Below are 24,812 nucleotides of genomic sequence, written 5' to 3'. Positions count from 1 at the left end.
GATATTTGCAGGGGTTGTCTGCAAGATAAAGACTTTCTCTGTCATTTGTTGGTCATGCATTTAGCTCAAGGAAGACACTTCCTCTGTTAGTGCCTCAGTTTCCTCATCTGTAACACCAGAGGGTTGGATAGGATAACCTCTGAGATCCCTTCAAGTACTCTCTACTTGAGTGATGTCTACCTGTGTGACTTTGGGGAAATTTGGGCCTTAGTTTCTTCATCTGTAAAATGAGGGACTTGGACTAGATGACTTCCAATTTCCTTTCCATCTCTATGTCTCTGATGCTCTAGACACATTTAGAATCGTAGGATATTGGTGCTATAAGCTCAGGGAAGTTAAATGACTTGATCAATATCACAAAGATAGTAGCAGTGTCAGAATTTGAACCCAGGTCCTCTGTACAGTGGATAGAATGCTAGGCCTGGAGTCAGGAAAACCTGAATTTAAATCTGATCTCTGACACTTACTAGCTGTGTGACCCTGGGGCAAGTCACTTTGCCTCAGTTTCCTCATCTTTAAAATGAGCTGGAGAAGGAAATGGCAAAGCACTCCAATATCTTTGCCAAGAAAACCCCCCAAATGGGGTCACAAAGAGTTAGGCATGACTAAAATGACTGAACAACAACATTATTTTCTTTCTTGGCCAGCTCAGGGATGCTGTGAGGTTAAGCTACATCTGATGAAGAACATGAACAAGGAGGCTATCCAGAGTAGCACCCCAGCTTCAGAAGCAATTTCAATTAGATAAATTCTTCTCTCTTCTAGTCTCTGCATTCTCAGTAGGAAGAAGGAATTGCTTTTTCTTTTACCAGAGGCAACTCTAGCTGCCCCTTTGCAACATATTTTGTAGCCAGTGTTTCAGTGATTAGATGCTGACCCAACTGTATCCCATCATCTCATCATTAGGGTAGAATAATCATAGTCCTATGCTGGAAAGACCAGAAAACATTTCATCTCAGCCAAGCAGCACTCACTGATGGAATGAATCCCTACTGTTCATAGAATTACAGAGTGTTAAGCATTGGGACACAGCTTCGAGTTCATTTAGTTCAAACATGTGTCCGATGAGGATACTGAGGCCCAGAGAGATTAGGCCACTTGCTCAAAGTCACATAGCAAGTGAGTAGCAGATAAAGGACCAAATCTCAGTTTTCTTGTGTCTCAGTTCAGTCACACCCATTACATCATCCATTCCAATCTAATCCAACCCAACATGCATGTACAAAGACAAAACAAAAAAACAATCCCAAGCCTCCAGGAGCATATATTCCACCAGGTAAGGATACAACATGTAAATAGTTAAGTATCCCCATGAAGACTTGAGGACAGAGAGACAGACAGAGACAGAGACAGAGACAGAGGCAGAGATAGAGAGAGGCAGAGAGAGAGAGAGAGAGACAGAGAGAGAAAGACAGAGATAGAGAGACACACAGAGAGAGAGGAAGATAGAGAGACAGAGACAGAGAGCAAGACAGACAGACAGACAGACAGACACACACACACACACACACACACACACACACACACACACAGAGCAAGCCAGTAGCAAAGAGAACAAGGGAAGGTTTCTCTAGGAGATAGCAGGTGAACTAAGTCTTCAAAGCAGCTAGAGATTCTAAGATTCAGAGGTGAGACAGGAATGCATTCCAGGCAAGGGGAGGAGTTCAGCCTGGATTAAGGCATGAAGGTTGGAGTTGGAGTACTAAGTTAGGAGTACTAAATTAGTAATGTTAGTCACTCAGTCAATAAGCATTTATTAAATGCCTACCATGTTCCAGGCACTGTGCTAAGCTCCTCATGCTGCCTGATGCTGACAAATTCCCTTTCAAAGTGTTTACAACAAGGAAAAAACAAGCATGGCTTTGTCTCTCTGGGCTTCACACTAATGATGATAAGGCACTGATTGAAATGATTTTTTTAAAAGTTGTTGGACGGGATTAGCATAAGCTCTTTTCTATTGACATCGATCACATCAGAGAAATAGGGAAAGGAGGATGTTTATAGAATCTTTTCCTGTCTCTGCTGTTTTGCACCAATCAATGTTCCCATCAACATATGACTCTATGCTCACTCCATTCCTCACTTGCTTGACATATTTATCACTTTATTTTCATATTATGCTATAAAATTGCTGCATACAAGCTTATAAAAAACCCTCAACCATTTCTAACGTTAGATAACACACCAGTCTTTGTCTCCTGTATAAAATGGGCTTGAGACATCTGGCACTAAGGTGCTTATATTTCATTTTTATATAAGTCTGCTTTCAGTTTGCTGTTTTCAAAAATAACACATTAAGTAAAATAGGCTGACATTTTGAAAAAGAAAAAAAATATGACCGAAGGAACATAGAAACCCTTTCCTCTTTCAATATGAGGCTCTCAAAATAGGTGTCTTGATGAGAAGAAATGTAAGCTGGCATTTGGAGCAATCTGTTATTTTTCCATAAAAACCTTCAATCATTCCCCAATGCCTACAGAATAAAGCCCATACTCCTTAGACCCTTCACATTCAGGCCCCTCCACACCCCGGCTCGCTTCTAGCTTTTCAGCCTTATTTCACATTAGTCTCCTCCATGTACTCTTGCACAGTCCCAGTTAATCCAGACACTCTGGGACTGTCCCCTTAGCCCAGCATTTCCCCCATTCATCCCCTGCATTCTTTTAGGGGACCATTCTCCCCTTCTTGCTCTCCACTGGAAGGCACTCCATCCTCATCTCTACTTCTCAGAATTCTTTCCTTTTATCCAGGCTAAGCTTAGGTGTCACTTTCTCCTTGAAACCTCTGATCTCACTCCATCAATTGAGTTTTCTCAAAGTGCCTAAGGCACTTTGTTAGACTCTCCTTCACCCTGGGCATTCCCTACCTTTGATTACACTTAAGTATGTACACAAGTGGCAGGGTGGTCTAGTAGGTAGAGAGCTGACTTTGAGGTCATAAAGTTCTGGATTCAAGGCCTACCTCTGATAGCATTACTGGCTGAGTGACTCTAGGCCAGTCACTGAACTTCTTGGAAGACTGTAAATTGTAGAGAAGGTGCTGTTCTGCATTGGTAAAGTGAGTTCCCTCATCTCAAAATTCCCCAAAACAATGAAATTGCAGGTCCAGTCTCATCTTTGTTTTTGTGGGGCAATGAGTGTTAAGTGACTTGCCCAGGGTCACACAGCAAGTAAGTGTCAAGTGTCTGAAGCTGGATTTGAACTCAGGTCCTCCTGAATCCAGGGCCAGTGCTTTATCCACTGTACCATGCAGTTGCCCCCTGGTCCAGTCTCATCTTACTGTACAAGTTGTATTTCACCCTTCTGTCCCCCTCCCCAAAATGTAAGCTCCTTATGATCTAAAATAATATCATTTTCTTTGTATTCCCAGGACCTTGCACTGAGCCTTTTACAGTTCCATGCTGAATAAATGTTTGTTGTTGGGCCAGCATTCAGCGTCCTTTAATGCCCACCCACAAACTTCCTTTCCAGCATCATCTCTCTCATGCTCTCTAAAACCATAGAATCAGAGACTTATAGCAGGGAGGGACCTTGGAGGCTGTCTAGTCCTCTTTTTATAGATGAGGAGACAAGGGTCCATCAAGGTTAAGTGACTGGCTTCCTAATCAAACTATACTAGTCAGTGTCTACTTTTCTTGCCTCTGCCTCTGCTTATACCATTCCCTATGCCTGGGCTCCCTGTAGCCTATTTCTGCCTGTTGGAATTTTATCCATTATTCAAGGCCTTGGTCTAATGGCACTTGGTCTATGAAGCTTTTCTTGTTTCTCCTAGCCAGAAAAATGTTCTCATTCTTGTTCTCTTTCTCTCTCTCACTCTCACTCTCTCTCAATCTCTCTGTCTCTCTGTCTCTCCCCTACCCCCATTGTTTTGAGCTTTCTGTACTTTTGTTCTGTTTTGTATTATCACTATTTGTGAGGTTGTCATCTCTTGAGGGTTTTGTGAAGGTAAAAACTTTTGCATACTTGCTTTTGTATCCTTAGCACCCAGTTAGGGTACAGAATAGAAAAGACAATTAAATGTCTGTTAAATTGAATCAAAGTTCTGTATAGAGTGGCAGTATTACCCCAAGCAATAGTCAGAGGCACAAAGGCAAAACCATGTGGAAGAAATTCTCCATGACTTAAAGCTTAGAGTCAGTTCACTTAAGCCACATCATCCTGAGAGCATTCATAGCGTAATCCATTAGGGGGAGGGCAAAGAATAAATAGATGCAAACTGAAACATCTCTTCTAATATTTCTATGGTGATATATTCCCATTAGCCACAACAGTGAAACTCCTACATTTGGACTCCACTACCTCATTACCCGAGGAAATAGAAATGGACTTTAGAATAAACTTGGGAAGAGCAGCTAGACCTGACCACATCCACACAGAAGAAAAAACATACTGAAGGTGCCCCATCTTAAGGGTACTCTAAGAATGATTTTCAATACATCTCCAAGAGAGGAAGATTCCAATAGAATGGAAAAGATGTGGGGCAGCTAGGTGGCGCAGTGGATAGAGCACTGGCCCTGGAGTCAGGAGTACCTGGGTTCAAATCTGGCCTCAGACACTTAATACTTACTAGCTGTGTGACCCTGGGCAAGTCACTTAACCCCAATTGCCTCACTAAAAAAAAAAAAAAAAGAATGGAAAAAGGTGATACTATTACCAAAAAAAAAAAAGAGTGCCCAAGGAGACAAAAAAAATACGTTTGCCAACTTTCTCATGTCTAGGCAATATTTTGGATAATGGCCCATGACATTGAATATATATATTCATTGAATATATATATATATGTGTGTGTGTGTGTGTGTATTTAAAAAAACATTTTTTTTTTTTTCCGCGGGGCAATGGGGGTTAAGTGACTTTTGCCCAGGGTCACACAGCTAGTAAGTATCAAGTGTTTGAGGCTGGATTTGAACTCAGGTCCTCCTGAATCCAGGGCTGGTGCTTTATCCACTGTGCCATCTAGCTGCCCCGCCCCAGTATATATATATATATATATATATATTTTTTTTTTTTTTTGTGGGGCAATGGGGGTTAAGTGACTTGCCCAGGGTCACACAGCTAGTAAGTGTAAAGTGTCTGAGGCCGGATTTGAACTCAGGTACTCCTGAATCCAGGGCCGGTGCTTTATCCACTGTGCCCCCTAGCCGCCCCACCCCCCACCTCTCCCAGTATATATTCTTGATGAAAACATGAGAAGGGAAAAGGTAGATCTTTGCAAACACTTTGCTCTAGTCCCACAGTGGTCTGGAAGGCACAGAAAATATAAGACCCTACTTTATCTTTTGTTTATTACCCCAAAAGAAAAAAAAAGCATTTGACCTGAAAGAACAAACTTTAGCCCCAAAAGACTCTTTCTTCCCCACAAAGTATCTCCTGCTCATACATGACTTTGTGACAGATGTGACCACAGAAATAATTTTGGTCAACAGTCTGTTGACTCTCACTATCAAGTGAGGCATCCAACAGAGAGACCTCAGCTTGCCAAAGGGGTTTGCTAGGGTCATGGAGAACTTCCTCCACATGGTCTAAATATGAGTAATGTTCTCCAGATGCTCAGTCACAGATGCCATTGTGCTGGTTGAACTAAGTCCTACAACACTACAATTCCATAAAAGAAATTGGACTAGTAATCTCAAGAGAAGAAACAATGCAGATGAACAATACACATTATTTTTATTATGTCATGAAATTAGATTGGAGAAAAAGTAGATGTCGTTGAGAAAGTTCATCAAAATATATTTTAGACAACTGCTTTAGAGAAAGAGTCTGCTGGGCCCAGAACTGAAAGGAGGATCTCATTTGGGAAAGCATTCTGTACTTTCAGTGATCCTAAGTCACTTGCTTCCTGTTAGTAATCCCAACATGCTTCTGGTGATGTTACATGCTGAACAACATAAAGCACCATAATGTTAGGAGAATCTCAATTACAAGTGACCCAAGAGGCAAAGGAAAGACAAGTAGTTGGATGTAAATATGTAGGAGAATATGGCCCATGATGGTTTGTGTGCTACAAATGGTTGTGCATGATTCCCAGCGAAACTTAAAATTTCAGTAAGACTTTTGGTATAGCCTATATACTATTACCTTCTCTGTTTCCTATTCGTTTGTAAAATGAGGGAATGTGATTAAATAGTCTCTAAGATCTCTGCTCTATCTTATTCCTTTACCATCCATGCTTTGAAATTATATCTTTATTATAGAAAAAGCTCAAGAACCCAAATTCAAAGGCAGCATGAGATTGTAGAAAGAGCCAAGAACTTAGAAGACTGAGGCCAGAGTCTTATCTCTGCTATTTCCTAGCTTTTAAGTCATACCTTCTGTGGTCCTCGGTTTTTTTTCATCTGTGAAATGAAAGTGAGGGACTGAATTAGATGTTGTCTCAAGCCCCTTCCATTTCTTTTATTTCAATTTTAACATTCTGTTACTCTAATTTTCAAGTGGAAGCTACTACAAAAACCTTATCTTTAAAAAGAAACCATCATACCCCAAGAAAGACTGGAATTTAATACCTCACCAAGAAAATTTGGGCATCATTTGGCCAACTGGTTCTTTATACAATGTGTTCTTGAAAGTATAATGGTTGTGATATTGATGGAACTTACACTGAAGCATGCTATTTTTCAGTTCCTTTCATTTTCCCCCTTTTATTCAAGATTTCTTGTACAAAATGACTAATACAGTAATGTTTTTCAGAAGCACACATGTACAACCCATTTCTAATTGCTTACTGCCTCTGGGAGGGGTGAAGAGAGGGAGGAAAAGAGGGATTAAAGATTAGAACCTCAGAGTATAAATAAAAATGTTTACTACTCAAAAAAAAAAAAAAAGAAACCATCATTATGCATGGCCCTTTTCAAGCAAAATAATCATGATAGCACCACATTTTTATAACATTTTAAGGGTTACAAAGCATTTTATATCCATAATCTTCCAAGCAACTCCAAACATACTACAAGACCTGGACCATCTTATCCTAAAGTCTCTTTTTACCCATCTCACCTTGAAGGAACAAGCTATAACAATGTAACTTTGAGACATTTCAAGTAAATTCACTAGATTAAAAGTCAAAATTGCAAAATTCCAAACAAACAGCAACATGATGCTTTATTATTCCATCACTTCACATCAACCCAGATTCAAAAGATGTCACCCCTAGGTGACACTTCAGTGTGGTTAGAAAGATTAGATCATGAAAATATTCACAGATATTTAATTCCAAGTGTTCTGTATGTGATTTAACCTCTGGACCACACAGTTTTCTCATCTGTAAAAGGAGGAGAGCTTGGATTAAATAATCCTTAAAGTGCTTTCCAGCTCTGATCTTCTATAGTTCCATGACTTTCCAACAGTTAGAGCCATGCACAAGTAGAATGGGCTACTTCAGTGGTAGTGGGCTCCCTGCCTCCCCCATCACTAGAAGTCTTCAAGCAAAGGATGGATGCCCCTTTGTGAAGGTTGTTCTAGAGGAGATTCTTTTTTGAGTGTGGGTTGGACTAGATGGCCAATGAGGTCTTTTCCAGTTTGGGGATTCTGTTATTCTGTGACCCAACTTTCATGGTTTTGTCAATCGAGTGAATCGACCACAGAACTATAGCTTTGTAGTAAGCACTGTGCTTGTGTGTGAGATGGTGGATGTAAGGGTCTGTGAGGGAATATAAAATCTAGCAAAAACGTGTTACTTATCCATAAGGAGTTTACATTCTTCTTAGAGAGATCTAATGCATGTACACATATATCCATCTACCTACATTTTATATATATGCTACATACACAAATATATAATACTACAATACACATATAAACATTTGTACATGCATGGTGGAGAAAAGCTTACAAAGGTGGGGAACTCCTTCCAGTGCAAGTAAAAATACCACCTACTTAGATATGAAGTTCATAAACTCAGTCCTTCCCCCCATTTTTTTCTGTATGAGATCTGTATAATTGGAAATTACATCTTTAATTAATTTAATTTAATCTTTTCATTTAATTTAATTTAAATTCCTTAAGGGTGGTTCTTTTTGAAATTATATCTTTATATGCCCTGGATGGCTAATACAGTACCTGGCACATCGTAGGTACTTAACAAATCAATGGATTGACTGGTTTGCTCCTTATATAGACAAATGTTTAATGTAAGTATTTGGGTATCAGTTGTCCAGCAGTATTGAGGCAGTTAGACTGCATGATTCTGGGGCTACCAATGATACTTACCCATATTGTACAATACCCAGGAGTGGACCAGCTGGGCCAATGTCAAGAGCTTGGCTAACATCCTTTAGGAACTGCTTCTGGATTCGGAAACGCCGTTTGCCGATGCTCCAGCTCCCATCAATTAAAAAGGACAAATCAACTTTGCAGTCTGGGGAATGGAAAATGACCGAATTACTTGGGTTCTCTTTAAATTTGATAACTGACTTCCTTGTTTCTCATTTTTTCATACTCCAAAAAAAATTATACCAAATTTAAACCATCAGGACATTCATGAAAATTCTGAGGGCAAAATGAGTGGGCATTTTTTGTATTCACAAAATCATCTAGCTTGTGAATAAGAAGAGTTGAGTTCTGAGAAGAAAATGACTCCTGCTCAATAATTCTCTGGAACTCAGTGACGGTGATGTGTCAAAGGCTCATTTATTGTCATTCTTGTGAGAATGGTCACCCAGTGTGCAGCTGGTAGGTGCAAAGAATGGGGGTTTGCAGGCCCCATTTTAACCCCGGTCCCTAACATGAATGGACCCTCCCCTTTTTCATTACTGGTCATTACTCAAAGGTTACATCTACCGGCAAAAACCGGAATGCAGTATTCTCAACCTTAATTTCCATCTTTATTCTTTGGGTTGTTAGCCAGTGGGGGAGGTGACATAGGGACATTTCTTCAATCTTCCCTTATATGGACAAAGCCCAGAAGAAGACCTTATTGAGACCAGGTCAGGGCTCCTTGAACTAAGTGATCTTGTTTGCTGGAGGGGAAGGAAGGGGACTGAGACCTTTGTCCTCAAACAGCTCTGGAGGAGTGTAATTTGAATGGTGACTGTTATATCCTTATTGAGAGGAGACCATTCATTACTCCTTTCCTCACAGTTCAAATCTCAGTAGCATCACTTATTAGCTGTGTGACCATGGGCAAAGAAGTTACCTTTTCTGAGCCCTAGTTTTCTCATTTGTATAGGGGCGATAATACTTGCCGTAGCTACTTCACATTGTTATGAAATTAAATCGACTGAAGCATGACAGTTAATAAAACGCTAAAGCTGGAGTCTGAATGTTGCCTCAGAAAGTTATTATTTGTATGACCATAGACCTCATTTTCTGTGCCATTGCTTACCTCATTTGTAAATTGAGGATGGGATTGGATGAGATGTCCTCTAAGGACCCTTTCAGATCTAAATGTATAATCTCATAAGCCTTTGTAAATTCTAAAGCACTGTATATAAGCAAAGCCTTACTATTTTCAAACTGATGTTATTTAAGATATCTCTGCACTATACACTACAATGCAATGCTTTGACTCACAGCCTTGCAAATGTTTTAAGTTATTTTGCTTCAAAATGTATATTAGACCCTAAATACAGTCATCAGGTTTATCCCCCCTTTACTATTTTTTTAAATTATTATTATTTTTTTTGTGGGGCAATGAGGGTTAAGTGACTTGCCCAGGGTCACACAGCTAGTAAGTGTCAAGTGTTTGAGGCTGGCTTTGAACTCAAGTCCTCCTGAATCCAGGGCCAGTGTTTTATCCACTGCCGCCACCTAGCTGACTGCCCCCCATTTACAATTAATGCCTGCTCCTCTTCTACTATTTCCTTTATCATTATGAAGACATAGCACAACAGGATTTCCTTGTAGCAAATACAGATGTTCCCCTTTTAAATATAGATATTCTCATGAAAGTAAAACAAAAGGGAAACAGGATAATGCAGAGGGTACTCATTTTGTAATACCTGCTCATTATCTGATTCTTATTAGGAACACTGTCTCATCTCTTTTATGTCTTACATGTTTGGGCCAGGGCTTATTTTCATGACTGATTTAGAGCCTTTTTTGTAAGTCAGAAGATTGGGATCTCCTCCAAGGCCAGGAACATGGGGAAATGCCCTCAGAAGGGTCACCTATGTTATATGTGATTAAAAAAAAACCACCAAACATTTCTATGGTACTTTAAAGGTTGCAAAATACTTTGCAAATGTCAGTTCATTTGAACCATATAACAATCCCAGGAGGTATGCCCTTATACTCATTTTACAGATGAAGAAATCGAGGCTCACATATTAAGAGACTTGCACCTGGTTGCATGGCTAGTAAGGGTCAGAGATAGGACCCTAATCCTTCATTTCCAGTGCTCTAACCACAATGCCATGGTGCCTCTCTGTGTGTGGGAACAGTTCTCCATACACGTACAGAGTGAGGTTATTGGGAGATTTCAGCAGGATGTGATCTTCCCTTCCTACTCTCCCATTACCCAATTTTCTGGGAGTGTGACAGATTTTTCTGTTTATTGTTTAATTCATCTCAGTTCAATTGATGCAATTCAATTCAAATATTTAATTAGTGTGTCAAGACAAGAGCAATAGCATCTGTATAAGGGAAAGTAAGACTTTTTTTCCACCTTGTGTAAAGGCATGTTCACCTGGTAAATTATATATGAAGAGATTTAAGATCTTTCATCAAGAATGTACAACACAGTGACACAATGCCAATAAGGTACAACATAGTGATACAATGTCAGTAAGGTGCAGCCCAGTGACACATTGTCAATACTGCTTTCTAGCTCTTTCAAACCTTTCCTTTGCTTTCAGTAATGGTGCAACACTCTTGGAAATAGTATCCTGTCCTCTGTGCACGAGGGAATAGCAGCTCAACTCACCGGGTTGTTGATATAAAGCATCTGTAGCCTCTTATTAATGGGAATAACACTGGACTTTCAGTAAGAAGTTAAAGTCTCACCTGTACCAGTTAGTTGTGTCTCTTTGGTCCTCAGTTTCCATATCTCTAAAATGGGATAACAATACCTATACTATCTACCTCATAGGGTGGATGCTGATGCAAAGAAGACACATGACAGATTTCCAGGCACTTCTCTTTCTCTTTCTTTCCTCTTTCTTTTAGGCAGCACAGTATAAAGGAAACAATCCTAGGCTTGGAGTCAGAGGATTTGAATTCTAGTTCCAGCTCTGCCATTGCACAATCCTGGGCAAGTTACTTCTTGGGGCTTCAGTTTCCCCCCATTTAGAAAATGAAAAAGCGGGACTAGTTGATCTCTAAGGTTCCTTCCACTTGGACACTCTCAGGTTCTGTGGATCCTGGATCCCCCTGGGCTGTTCTGCTGACTGCCCATTAAGACTGCTGTCTGCTGGCTACACTCAACAGTTGTACACAATTCACTGCTCCATTCCCTAGCTCTTTATTGAAACAGAACCAGCTTGTTACTTAAGAACAGAACAGTTACAGGTATGGCAAGCACCAGTTATTTCCCAGGTGCCTACAGATACTGTCTTGATTTGGAGTGGTACCTATGACACGGTATTTGACTTCCCTACTTCATGGATAGCCGCAATAGGAAAGCCCTTAATTTATTGTGTAGCCGTCACATAATGTAGTAAAAAGAGCCTGGATTTGCAGTCAGAAGATCTGGATTCTATTCTTTTCTCTGCCACTTCTTACCTGTGAGACTTGGGCAAGGCACTTAACCCCTGGGGACTTCAATTCCCTCTTTTGCAAAATAAGGGATTTAGGCTAGACAGTCTGTAGATTCATTTCAGCTCTATATGAACCTATGAGGTAGAACTGAGTTTGTGATATATAAAGGGGGAGGAGAAGTAGGGAGGAAGTGAGGGATTGCAAAAGTGAGAGTCAAAAGTGTGCAAGAACTGTGGACAAAGCTGATGAGTCATATTTCTTGGCAAGGGGCAGAATGAATCAAAGGAATATCTTCTTCCAGGTTCTTGACAATCCAAGACAGAGTCAAATAACTGAATGGAAGGAAGGACTCCAGGCCCTATTCACTCAGAGTTATGATTTCTTCCTTAGCTGATTTCCCTAAATTGGGCTTCTTTGTTTCCTTAAATCTTCACTATATGACCTCACTAAAAGACATCAATGGCCCCAAAGCATCAAAGGCATGAGCCCCTCAAAGCTGGTCACATGTGCCCTTTATACATGTGCCTGTCTGCCATATTTATGGAAGAAATACTTCCATAAATGTAAACAGATCAGTAGAGGCTGCTGGGCTTTAATTTTAGGGGATAGAGATTCACAGATAACATTGAATGTAGACTTTTTTTTTTTTTGCAGGGGAGGGGAGGTTTTGCTTGTAGCTTTGGCAAGTTTCAGGGAAAGGGGTCTGCCTGTACACTGTCTCTTGCTTGCTTGTCCATTGAAATTACAGACAGACAGTTCTTGCTTTATATAAATTCACATTATGCAAATTTGACTTTACATAAAGAATTCTGAAAGAAATCCACATACCTACGTTAACTTTACCATACAGTACTGTGCATACTTTATCATTAAGTTTACCTTTCATTTCATAAATCTGTTTATTACCATGTAACAGCATTTAATATATCTACATTTTAGTACAATTTATTACTTGCATAAAGGTATTATTTTATGTATGCTTTTGTTATATAGCCTAAGTGAAGTGGGTGGGTAGAAGCAAATTCACATTACATTAAAATTGTAGAGGTCTTCAGAATAGTCCATTTAGGTCAAGTGAGATCTGTCTCTATCTCCCTAGCACATTTGAAGGGAAAACCTTCTAGTCTTACCCAACTCCACTACTATGCCTTCTTATATGTTTATTTCTGTTGACCTATATTTTCTTTTAGAAAATACCTTCTCTTCCTTTTCTTCTTCATTGTTTCTGTCCATATCCAAAATAAGAGAAAAAAAAGCCTCCCACCTTTCCTGTCCCCCCCCCCCCCAAAACAAACAAACAAACCCTACACCACCAAGGAGTGGTTTTGCCAAGATTGAGTTTCTAATTAGGTAGAAATTGCCCAAGCAATTCAGCTTTTAGGTCAGGACACTAGCTCTTTCTTATTGCTAATTAGCTACTCAGTGTTCCCCTCTGCCTTTACAAAGAACAATCAATCAACACACAATAACCTCCTGGCCCCTGATAAAGATCAGCAGCAGGCTTTCCCCTCCCTTGGCCTAGTTACAGAGAGTCCTGAGATTGTAAAGGGATTTTGCTTTAGTCTTGTGTTTTAGAGAACCTTTTAAGCACAACTTTAACATATATAAAAAGAAAACATATAGTTCTAGGAGATACAGACCCAGCATTTCCTCAGAGGCTATAAATAACGAACTTTTCTGCTGCTCTTATTTGTGGTGAAATTTAGCATATTAACAATATGCAGTGAATCTTTTACTATCAGGAACTTTCCCTGGGGATTGAGTTGTTTTATTAGACATTCATTTTCCAGATAGCACAGTTCACTTTCACTCACTTCCTAGCTGGTTGACATTATCGTGCCATTTGAGTAAGTAGGTTCCTGGAATTTATTAATGGGCATAGATGCCCAGAGCCTGCTACCTTTTTAAAAAAACAATCTTAAAATGAAATGAAATACGATAAAATAGAGTTGGAAGAATGTTGAATAAAGGATTGAATTTGTTCATATGTTCAGGATGAATGATCATAGTTACAGAGAAAAGAGAGTGAATATTTGGGAAGGAAGAGCCATTTAGGTGGCTGTTTGGATAGAGTACTCAGCCTGGAGTCATGATGATGAGATCAAATCCAGTCTCAGACACTTAGTAGCTGTGTGACTCTGGGCAAGTCACTTAACTCTGGCTTAATCCACTGGAGAAGCAAATGGCAAACCACTCCACTATCTTTGCCAAGAAAACTCCATGGACAGCATTGACATACTGTAGTCCACAGGATCACAGAGAGTTGGAGATGACTGAATGAATAAACAACATTTGGGAAGGAACTGAAGGGGAAAAGGGAAGTTCCCTCCAATCATAGTTGATATTACCCTATTGATTTTGTGGTTCGACTTGGTTTCTGACTTCAGTGTGTTGATGTCAGTTTCATACAGCAATGAACGATTGTTTGGCTCTTTAGCCACTAGCCATATGTGGCCTATTGATAACTGACCCTTTGGAGGATCCAGGAAGTTCAGAAGTCATCATGCAAACTTGCAATGATTAGAAATCATCCTGTGTGAAGCACTGCTTCTTTTTTTTTTTTTTTTTTTTAGTGAGGCAATTGGGGTTAAGTGACTTGCCCAGGGTCACACAGCTAGTAAGTGTTAAGTGTCTGAGGCCAGATTTGAACTCAGGTACTCCTGACTCCAGGGCCGGTTCTCTATCCACTGTGCCACCTAGCTGCCCCGAAGCACTGCTTCTTGATCTTAACTAATCAGGGAAGCAGATTTCCCTGACTTCAGAATTGGAAAGATCAAAGTCATCTAGTTCAATCCCTGTCTTTCTACCACACTCTAAACAAAGGCCATTCAGCTTCTTAAAGAAGAGTTCCACTGATGGGGAATTCTGTACTTCTTACATAAATAACCATGCAAAGGGCAAGAGGTGAAGCCTTTTTTGGAGCACATGCATCACTCTTGGGCTTCTTTGCAAGTTTTCTGTGTGTGCCCTCTCTCCTGCAAAGATATCGAGCACATTGAGAGGACAGTGTAACCCAGGTTTATGTGTGAACTATGATTACTGTATTTGCTTATATCAAGTAGCTATGGTATATTGGTTGGTTGTGATTACTTTTGTCTTATTGTTAAGTAAATGGTTATGTTTAAAAATCTAATGGTGTCATCGTTGAGAGTAGCTGGCTTTGTGTAAATGGGGATCACACTGCAGAGACTTCAAGAGCTATAGCAAATAAGGAGAGCATATTTTCCCACAAGAAGCACACCCCTTGGATCATGAAAGAATTTAAATGTAGCCACATGGTGGTAGTCTTTATCTGGAAATTTAGACCTGTCCTTGAGGGCAAATTGGGGTAAGCAAACAAGACTAGAAAGTGAGTAGGTGGCCAATGCCCTGTGTGCAGGATTATATTGAGGGTGTCCATATCAGCCGCCCCACACCTATGTTACATGAGTCTTAGAATTTAATTTCACCTTATTAAATCTGACCCAACATTCTTGTCTGCCAAGATCTTTTTGTCACATGTATTTTTATGCCTGGGCCTTCAGGGTAAAACTAGTAGGGTGGAAATGTTTAAAACAGATATATGCAGCTGGAAGAAAAAATAATAATATACCACTAATATATTTGAAGCAATAAACATTGCTGGTTTTCAAACACAGACTCAAAATTGGATACTATCTAGCTCAACTTGTAAACCACCAAGAATTCTTTCCCCAAAATTTCTGACAGAGGTCCTGTAGCCCATGGCTTCTTAAACTTTTTCTACTAGCAACTCTTTTTTGCCTGAGAAATGTTTATGCTACCCTGGGTATGTAGTTATTTAAAATAGGTATACATAACCTTTTACTGTTACTACATTTTTCCATGACCTTCGCATTCAGTTACCCATCCCCATATGGTGTTGTGACCTACACTTTAACCTCTAACCTCCACGTGAAGAATTTCCATATAGAGGAACCTGTTATCACATGAGGCAATGCTATTCCACCTAAGAAATATTTATGTCTAGTCAAAATCTGTTTTTCTGAAATTTCCACACTCTGCTCTTACCTCTTACCTCTACAAGCTGAAAAGCTCCAATACTTCTTCTTGACATATTTGAAGATTGCTAGCATGTCCTCCCCAGATCTTCTCAATGCTAAATGTCCCAAGTTCCTTCAATCTGGCAGGGACTCTTGTTTCCATCAGCATTCCAGTCACCTTTCCCTGGATATGCTCTAATTTGTCAAATCCTTACTAAAATGGAGTTCCTAGAATTAAACACAATTCTGTGGTGTGACCGGGGCAACATATTGTGGAACTATCACTTCCAATGTCAGGACATCATGCCTCTTTTAATACAGCCTGAGCTTGAAATCATCTTTCAGGCTGTCATGTCACTGTGTTGACTTGAATGAAACTAAGTCCTTCAGCCCTTTTCATAGGGACCACTATCTAACCAGCCTTCATTCTGTATTTAACACAAATTGGTTTTTTTGAACCCCCAATATAGAATTTTCTATTTTCCCCTATACAATTGAATCTTATTAGATTTTGCTCAACATTCTAACCTCAGAATTTGTCCATCTTGAATGTCATATAATGTACTAATTATCTCTCCCACCTTTGGATCATCTGAAAATTTGCTGAGTATACTATCTGGAGCTTCATCCAAGTACAGATAAAAATGTTGTAAAGCAACAAGGATGAAGGCAAATCCATGGGTATTCACTAGGGTCTCTTTCTCCAGGTACATATCAATTTATTAATTACAACTTTTGGGGTTCAACCATTCAGCAACTTCCAAATCAACCTAACCAGCCTATCACTCAACCCATACCTCTCCATCTGTCCAAAAGGATATCATGAAAAATTCTGTTAAATATTTTGTAGAAATATGTCTACTGTGTCTACAACATTCTCTCTGGTCTAGAGACTAGTAGCACCATCAAACTTTTTTTTGGTAGTTTATAAGTGGTAATAGTATTATTCTTTTACTAAAAGAGGTCCTATTAACTTGGAAAGGCTTCAAGTGTGGGTAAAGGAATCTGTGTGCTTTGTCCGAAGACCAGACTAGCTAAATGCAGAGAACTAAGTCATAACTGGGAGGGTGATTGGGACTTTGCCAAGGGCACTGAATTGAAAGGGCACTGACAACATTCACAATCCTTCAGCAGTACGGAAAAAAACAAATCTAGTTACCTAGTGAGTACAAATAATTAAAATAGAAAGTTATTATCTGATAGGCTGGACTGAATTCCTCTGTCCCTGCTTTGCCTCACACTGACCTGCTTCCCACCCTTCAACTGGGAGCCTTCTTTCTACCATTTACTTGAGTTCATTTTGTGGTTCTTTATGGAGGGTACAGAGAGACTCATCATGTGAAAGCTGGTCACAGCTACTCATAAAGCTACGGAGAAGTTGCAGTCTCTGTTTGGGGAGGGAATGTTCATACTTATTAGATCATGGGTCATTTGAAGTTTAAGTAAGTAGTAAATGTGTTAACTATTTTTTCCCTCAGGTAGGTACTTTAGAAAGTAAAAATAATGGTAATAATTGGAGCTGACCTAGGCTAATCAAGAAGAATTCTAATAAATACAGAGAGGGGAAGATTTTGGTCACTGCTGATCACATTCCCATAGAAACATACAAAGATTCAAAGATGTTTTAAAGTGCAAGATAAAGAGGTGAGAGAATAAGTGATTTGGTGAGTGGGATAATGGTACAACCATTGATGCATAGGTAACAGAGAGTAGGGTTGTGAGGAAGTAAATAGCTGAGTAGGTGTTTAGGTAGGAGAATATACAAACAGTTTTAAAAATCACCATGAGCTGCTAGTTGTCAGAGCTGTAATTATCCAAGGTGTCAAATATTAAGGGGGATTACAACACTTGAAATTATTTTAATGAGTAAAACCAACTGAGTTTAGTTTGCAAAGTTCAAATATGAAGCTTCTAAAAGCTGACCACACCCCCGTTGAGTTCTTTCCTGAACAGCTTCCCTCCCCACCCCACCCCCCATACCCCTGCCTTCCTATCAGCATCTCAAGCCCAGTTAGTGCTGTTTACCCCAGGCATGTCTTATGGTACTGTCCCTAGCACACAAATTGCTAGTTATGGCTCTACTATCTAACATTTAACTTACTTGGATCTCCCTTGGATACTGGCTCCAAAGATCTTGTCTTTAATTCTTCGTTTGGCTTTGATCCTGGAAATATCAGTAAGACTTTTGGTTACTTACACGCAAAAGAAGCATCTGACCTCACCCGTGGAAACAGGACAATAATAATCATTTGTGTTCCTCTTTGGTGGCTCTTGGCAGCTCATTCGGCTCCTTCCTCCCATAGCATAGCTCTCTCTTGCCCCCAGGAAGCCATTATGCTAAATGGAACTCCAGCTGGGAAGAACTCATCCTTTGTGGACACTAGGAGGAGGCACTGAACATGATGGCTTACTGTTTGATCCAACATAGAAAGGAACTCTTCAACTGGAGCTTCATTGATCTTTTAGGATTCCCACTGAAACCTCAAGAGACTTCAAGGGGAACAGCAGAGAAAGGCAAAGTCAGTGCAAGCTCATTCACTAAGTCCTTTCAGAAACACTTCAGTGTTTTGGAGCTTTCTGGTCATTTTTTTTTTCTAGTTTGCAAAAAAACACATGATTCATTTTTTCATTGAAGATAGGCTTGCTAGCCCTGCTCCCCCCCCCCAGTTTTTTTCTTTAAAAACGCGGAGGAAAAAGAATTTTTTCTTAAACAAGTATTTCTTTAAATGGAAACAAGTATTTTTCTAGCCAGGGTCCTATTCAGTGAAGCTCTCATTAACATTAGACAAAATAGTGGATTGAGGGGTCACGTGAAGAAAGTTTGGGACATGGGTGAAAATAAAGACATGTTCCTCTCTAAGCTCCTCTAAACCTACACTGAGCCACCTACTCATCCTTGACTCCCACTGAAACTGGGGGAGAAACAGAATGTGTTGCAGCTGGGACTTAATGCTGCACATTTAATTGGAGGTGGCCATGAGATGGAGTATAGTTTAATTTTAAAACCACCTAATTAGTGACTATTGTTTGCAAGGTGCTGGGAATTCAGAGAAAAAAAATGAGAAAAAAAGTTTCTGCCTTCAGGTAGTTCATATTCTCTTGGGAGAGGACTGGAACCCTGCTCATATGAGGAAAGAAGGAGCAATGGAAGTTGAGGTCAAGTTCATTATTACATGGAATGGAAACCTAAAGCTGTGTGAAGGAGGGCTATGTAATGTACCCATCTCTTCTTTTCTCCTTATCACTCACCCATCTTCTTCTCCTCCCTCTGATCCCCCAGTGAGAATTTTTAGAGATTACTTTACCTATTTTGGGGATTGACTGAGAAAAATGACTGAGTCCTCTGCCAAATCTTCTCTTGACTGAATTCCTGACTTGCTCTCCTCTGTCTGGTAGGTGAGGTGAGGGAGGCCTGCCTAGCACAAATGTGATGCCTGTAGTTTCTAAAGTGGCCGTAGGACCATAGATTTAGGTCTGGAAGGGACCTCAGGCCATCTAGTAAAATCTCTGCGTTTTACAGGTGAGGAAACAGGCCCAGAGAAATGAAATGACTTGCCTAAGGTCACAAAGTAGTCAATTGGCAGAGGTAGAATGTGTTCTCGTTCCTCTTACTTTAGATCTAGTACTCTTTCCATTGTACCCTGATGGTCATCTTACCCAAGCTCCACTTACCTGCATCCAAAAGAGCCAGTCCAGGTTTCCATGAGCCCGCCTCTCCAGCTTTACAACATACAGAGGAGGAAACATCATTCCTTAAAAGCAGAACTGGTAGAAAGTGTGACTACATAGGTCAGGGACTATTGGTTGTGACATTTAACAAAGAAACTTAGTTGAAACTTTTTGGATGAGGCAGCCTAAGACCTTCAGAACTTTCAAACACTTTCTCCTCTGTTCAGCTCCATTCTGTGTGAGCTCAGGAGGGCAGGGGGGAAAGACCTCTTTGCTCTGCCTGCTCATCCTTCTCCTAAGAGCTGATGAGCTCTTTGAGGTCATTCCTCACTGGGAGGCTTACAGAGACCTACGCAAACACATACTGACATTCTGTACTCAGCAGAATGTGTTACTGCCAATACTTCACAGAGAACACTGTGTTCTCTAGATAGTGCAATGGATAGAGTGCCAGTTAGTAAGACCCGAGTTCAAATATGGCCTCAGACACTTGCTAGCTGTGTGACTCTGGGCAAGTCACCTAACCTCTCTTGGCCTCAGTTTCCTTCAACTATAAAATAGGAATAATAATAGCACCTATCTCCCAGGGTTCTTGTGAGGATCAAATGAAATAATAAATGTAAAGTGCTTAGCACAGTGACTGGCACATAGCAAGTATGATATAAATGTTAGCTATTAACACCATGGAAAGGATTCTCACCATATAATCTTCTGAAGTCCTTCTTTAGGGCCTCATTGTATTGTGTCATAAGACCCTAAGGCCTTAATGGTGCAAGCCAAAATGGTGCAGTGGGTAGAGTGCTGGATTTCAAGTAGAAAAGACCTGAGTTCAAAACTTGCTTCAAATGTTTAGTAGCTGTGTGACCCTGGAAAAGTCACTTGACTTTTCTGGGCCTCATTTTCCTCATATGTAAAATGAAGATGTTGTATCCAATATCCTACAAGATCCCTTCCAGCTCAAAATCTAAAACCCCCTTCATTTTATAAAAAGGGAAACTGAAGGACCCCCCCATTAGGTGACTTGTCCAAGGTCATACAGTAAACAGCAGAGCAAGGATTCAAATTTGGGCCATGCTGCCCCTTGATGGATGTCTGGCTGAGGAGCAACCTAGAGGAGTTCAAAAGACTTATAGGCCAAAGAAGGCCTCATGATGATGAATATTCAGGTAGAGCTTGGCAGTCATCTTTAAGGCTATTGTGTATAGGAAGCTTTAGACTTGTTCTCTTTGATCTCAGAGGAAAGGACTGGCAAAAAATACTGGTATCACATGCAGGTGACAGGAATATATATATATATCTTATATATATCTTATAGCTCAGGCTTTGAGTGTTGTTCAGTGGTTTGATTGGATGGATTGAGCATCCACTGAGACCTCTGTCATTCTCCCACCCTTGGTGAGACACCTGCCTGGTAACACACCCAGATCAAGCTCTCATACTAGCTACCTTGAACCCTGGTCTGCTTCCTGGGCTGACCGCAGGATCATAGATCTGGGGCCTAAAGTCACCATAGAGGCCATCTAGTCCATCCCTCCCTCTCACTTTACAGATGAAGAAACTGAGGTCCAGAGATGTCAAGTGACTTGCCAAGGTCACACAGGTAGTAAATGACTGAGTCAGTAAGTCCTATGCCAAACCACTCGAATGGCAATGAGTGAGCAAAGTTTTTCCATTGGAGAAAAAGGGGAAAAAAAGAGGAAGGAACAGAAGGAAAAGTAGGAGGTAAATTCCTTTTTCTAGTTAATTAAAAAATAAATGAGAAGGTATATCCCCTCCCATGGGGTCTGGAGAAGGCAGTCACAAACCCAGCAAAGAATGTACCAGTAGAAAAACCCCTATTATGCAACTTCATTTTTACCTAATAGCTCAACCAACATTATCATACTGAGTATGGAGGCCCAGAGAAGTATCTTTTTTCTCATTCCTGGCTTAACCCTTTCCTACATGATGGCCTTGATTCTCAAGTGAATGCCTGAATCGTTTCCAACACCAACTCCATAGAGCCCCAGTGAGTTATGGTGAGTAATGTCCAAAAGCCCATTCAAGAGTAATTAAGGTGAATAGATAATTGCTAGTTGATATCCTTTTGTCTCATTCAAAGTTAGCCATTGCAGGAAATCTAATTTGGATCTAGATCCTAGCTTCTTAAACTTTGGGTCTTGATCCCATATGGGGTCGTGTAACTGATGTGGGGGTTTGCAAAAAATTTGGGCAACAGTAAAAGACTATGTATACCTATTTTATATACCTATATACCTGGGTCACATAGAAATCTCTTGGGTGAAAAGGGGTCACAAGCAGAAAAAATTAAGAAGCCTTGATCTAGAGAAACAATTCTCCAGAAAGTATGACCCAGGAACCCCTCTGGGGAACCTGACACCCTTTTGGGAGGGTTTCACAAAATACTGATGTTTTAATTTCCAATATGGTAAATATCAATAAATAGAACTCACATAAAAGCTCTTTGCTTTGGGATCCTCAATAATTTTAAACAATGAAAGGATCATGAACCAAAAGTTGATCTAGTTTATATGAATTTAATCTGAAATCAAAGAACAAGCTTCTACCTGCCAATGCCTTTCAAGGTTAGGTCCAACATACTTGGACTATCCCTCATTGCAGACCTTGATAGCTTGAGATGAGACCAACATCATTATGACTTGGATAGCTATCACTCTTTTTGCAACAAACCTGGAGAATCCAGGAGCCTGTCCAACTACATTTCTGGAAGAAATTGAAACTTGTCTTCATTTTAAATTCCATGCCATCTCATATTTCTGTACCAGAAATAATGAATGATACTCAGACCCTGGATGAAAACGTTCCAGGGGTGAAGGAGTGCTCCATTGCAAAGAGAATGTCAAATAGATTCTCTGGATCTTGACTTCAGACAGAATGTTAAACTTAATAAAGTAAATACTACATAATTTCCTAAAGGCATAGTCCCTCCTTTCACCCCAAGTCTGACCTGGTACTGATCAGAGTACTTATAAGTCAAGTCTTGACTAGGTTAAGGGGATTGATTGATCCACCAGATATGAGGCCTGGCCCATAGTCAACATTCTTGCCCCACCCTCCACTTTCTTGATCCTCTATCCATTTGACAATCCTAATTTTCTCTAGGTGGAAAATAAACTAGGATTGGTCCAACAGCCTATCCTTGATTGTCCTTAATCTGGTACACTAATCAGGTATACATATCATTGAAGTGAAGCATGGTGCTTCATAGGGAAACACTTCCTGATAATTAGAGCTAGCCACAGATTCCCAGAATTCCAGTGTCACAATTTGAGATTAGGAAAAGCCTCAGCTGCCATCAAGTATCTAGTCCAAACTATATGTGAAGGGAATCTCTACTAGAATGTCCCTGAAATATGGTCAGTCAGTCTATTTGAAGATCTTTAAGGAGAGGGGACCCAACCACTACCTCATGAGGCCTACTTTTGTTCTCTTTCAGACAGCTCTAACTGTTAGGAAGTGTTTTCTGATGTTAAGCTTGAAGCAGAATCAGTTAACTCAGGAAGTGATGGGTTCCTTCTTACTGAAGCATTAAGCAGAGGTTTGTCGTAATGTGAGTTGCACATACTCTATATGGTTGGAGGAGGTCTCTTCCAAGTATGTGATCTGGTGAAATTTTTTGTTGTTGTTGTTGCTACTACTCATGGAGAGTGCCTACTTAGGGTATGGGTGAATGAGTGGTAAGGCATTTATATAGGGTCTACTATGTACCAGGTACTAAGAGCTTTGCAAATATTATCTCATTTATCCTTGAAACTACCCTGTAAAAAGCTACTGTTCTTATCCCTACGTTACAGATGAGGAAACTGAGGCAAACAGAAGTTAAATGACTTGCCCAGTATCACACAGCTAGTAAATGTCTGAGTTTGGATTACAGCTTTGGTCTTCCTGACTTCAAGCTCACTGCTCTATATACTACGCTACCTAACTACCTCAATTGGGATCTGCATTGAAGTTCAGAAATATAAACTCTCTCCCCTTGGCAATATTACATAGCTAGAATGGGACTCAGGTCTCACACCACAGGATATGATATAGACTGCCCTCACCAACAGGGCAAAGAAGCACATTCACATTATAATTAGCCCTTGGAAATAACTACTGTTTGTTTAGCATGGACTCTGCTTATTCTTAAACTAAATGCTGCATCCCCTGAATCTCATTTGAGATTCAGGGGATGCAGATTGTCCAACTTGCTGGCTACTGAAATGATGAAAACACAAAGAAATGGTGTTTTGCATTCTGTTTCTTTTTAATGTGTTAATGGACCTCAAAATATAGAAAGGGGAGAAAAAACAATTTATAGATCTTTAAATGCTTGCTTTCTTCTTTATCTAAATTCCACTTTTTAAGCTTTATTACTCTAATGCCACCTGCTGTAAAAAGTATCATTTCATCTTTCATCATGACAAACCATCCCCTGATGAAATTTTCCAGTTGCCCTAAGAACCTTGAAACATCCACGAATCTGGGAGAATTTAGAGGACGTGCCATTTTGAACATGCCATTTACCAGTTGTGGGGCTCCATTTTCTAGGATCCTTTACTTAAAACCCCTTTCCTTTTTCAATTAATGTTGCTTCTGTACTGCCTGGAATAAGTTGAAAACAAATTAATTTCCTTCAGAAGATGAACTCTGTCAAGAATTTGGGAGCGGAAACCTCAAATTTCATGTACTTGCTATAAATGAGAATTGAGGTTTGGGGAACCACTAGTATATTGATATCAATAAGGAACAAGGTTGGTTTTTGTTTTTGTTTTTTGTTTGCAGGCAATGAGGGTTAAATGACTTGCCTATGGTCACACAGCTAGTGTCAAGTGTCTGAGGCCGGATTTGAACTCAGGTCCTCCTGAATCCAGGGCCAGTGCTTTATCCACTGTGCCACCTATCTGCCCCTTTGTTTTTGTTTTTAACAATCCCCTCAGTCATCCCAGGGAGAAGAATGACTAAAAGGATTAATGGGGCAGTCAGAGGAGTAATAAGCACTTATTAGGCATTCAACCAAATGTCAGGTGGCAGCTATATGGTGCAGTGTAGAACACTGGGCTTGGAGCCAGAAATACTCATCTTCATGAGTTCAAATCTGGCCTCAGACATTTAATAGCTGTATGACCCTGGGGAAATCATTTAACCCTGTTTACCCTGGTTTCATCATCTGTGAAATGACCTGGAGAAGGAAATTACAAACCACTCCAATATCTTTGCCAAGAAAATCCCAAAATGGGTCATGAAGTATTGGCCATGAATGAAAAATAACTAAACAACAACAAAATGCCTGCACGGTGCTAAGCCTTGGGGATACAAATACAAGCAAAAAGATAGCCAGTCCTTGCCCTCAAGGAATTTACACTTTAATGATGGTGCTGGAACCCTGTGGAAGTTCACAGCTAACCCTGTAGTGATGGACAAGCCAGTGGCTTTCTGATATTTGTTGGAGAGTAATGAGTTTGGCCATTAGAGAGCTTTGTCTAAGAGTCTGTTTGGTGGAGTAGTC

The 24,812-nt window shown here is 40.1% G+C and overlaps 1 protein-coding gene across 1 annotated transcript in view; it reads right to left on the bottom strand.

The window, feature by feature from the left end:
- VIT (vitrin) overlaps positions 1 to 24,812 on the bottom strand; it is a 166,879-nt gene that overhangs the window by 28,740 nt on the left and 113,327 nt on the right. The window contains exons 9-11 of the mRNA XM_043986033.1: positions 19,304 to 19,351; positions 17,733 to 17,795; positions 8,205 to 8,352 (exon numbers count right to left, since the gene is read on the bottom strand). Coding sequence (XP_043841968.1) covers positions 8,205 to 8,352; positions 17,733 to 17,795; positions 19,304 to 19,351 — 259 coding nt within the window. The remainder of the gene's footprint in view (positions 1 to 8,204; positions 8,353 to 17,732; positions 17,796 to 19,303; positions 19,352 to 24,812) is intronic.

The sequence above is a fragment of the Dromiciops gliroides genome, chromosome 2, assembly GCF_019393635.1.
Source record: "Dromiciops gliroides isolate mDroGli1 chromosome 2, mDroGli1.pri, whole genome shotgun sequence".
NCBI classification, from domain to species: domain Eukaryota; kingdom Metazoa; phylum Chordata; class Mammalia; order Microbiotheria; family Microbiotheriidae; genus Dromiciops; species Dromiciops gliroides.
The sequence above is the reverse complement of the archived record's forward strand: the minus strand, read 5'-3'. Positions and strand labels throughout refer to the sequence as shown.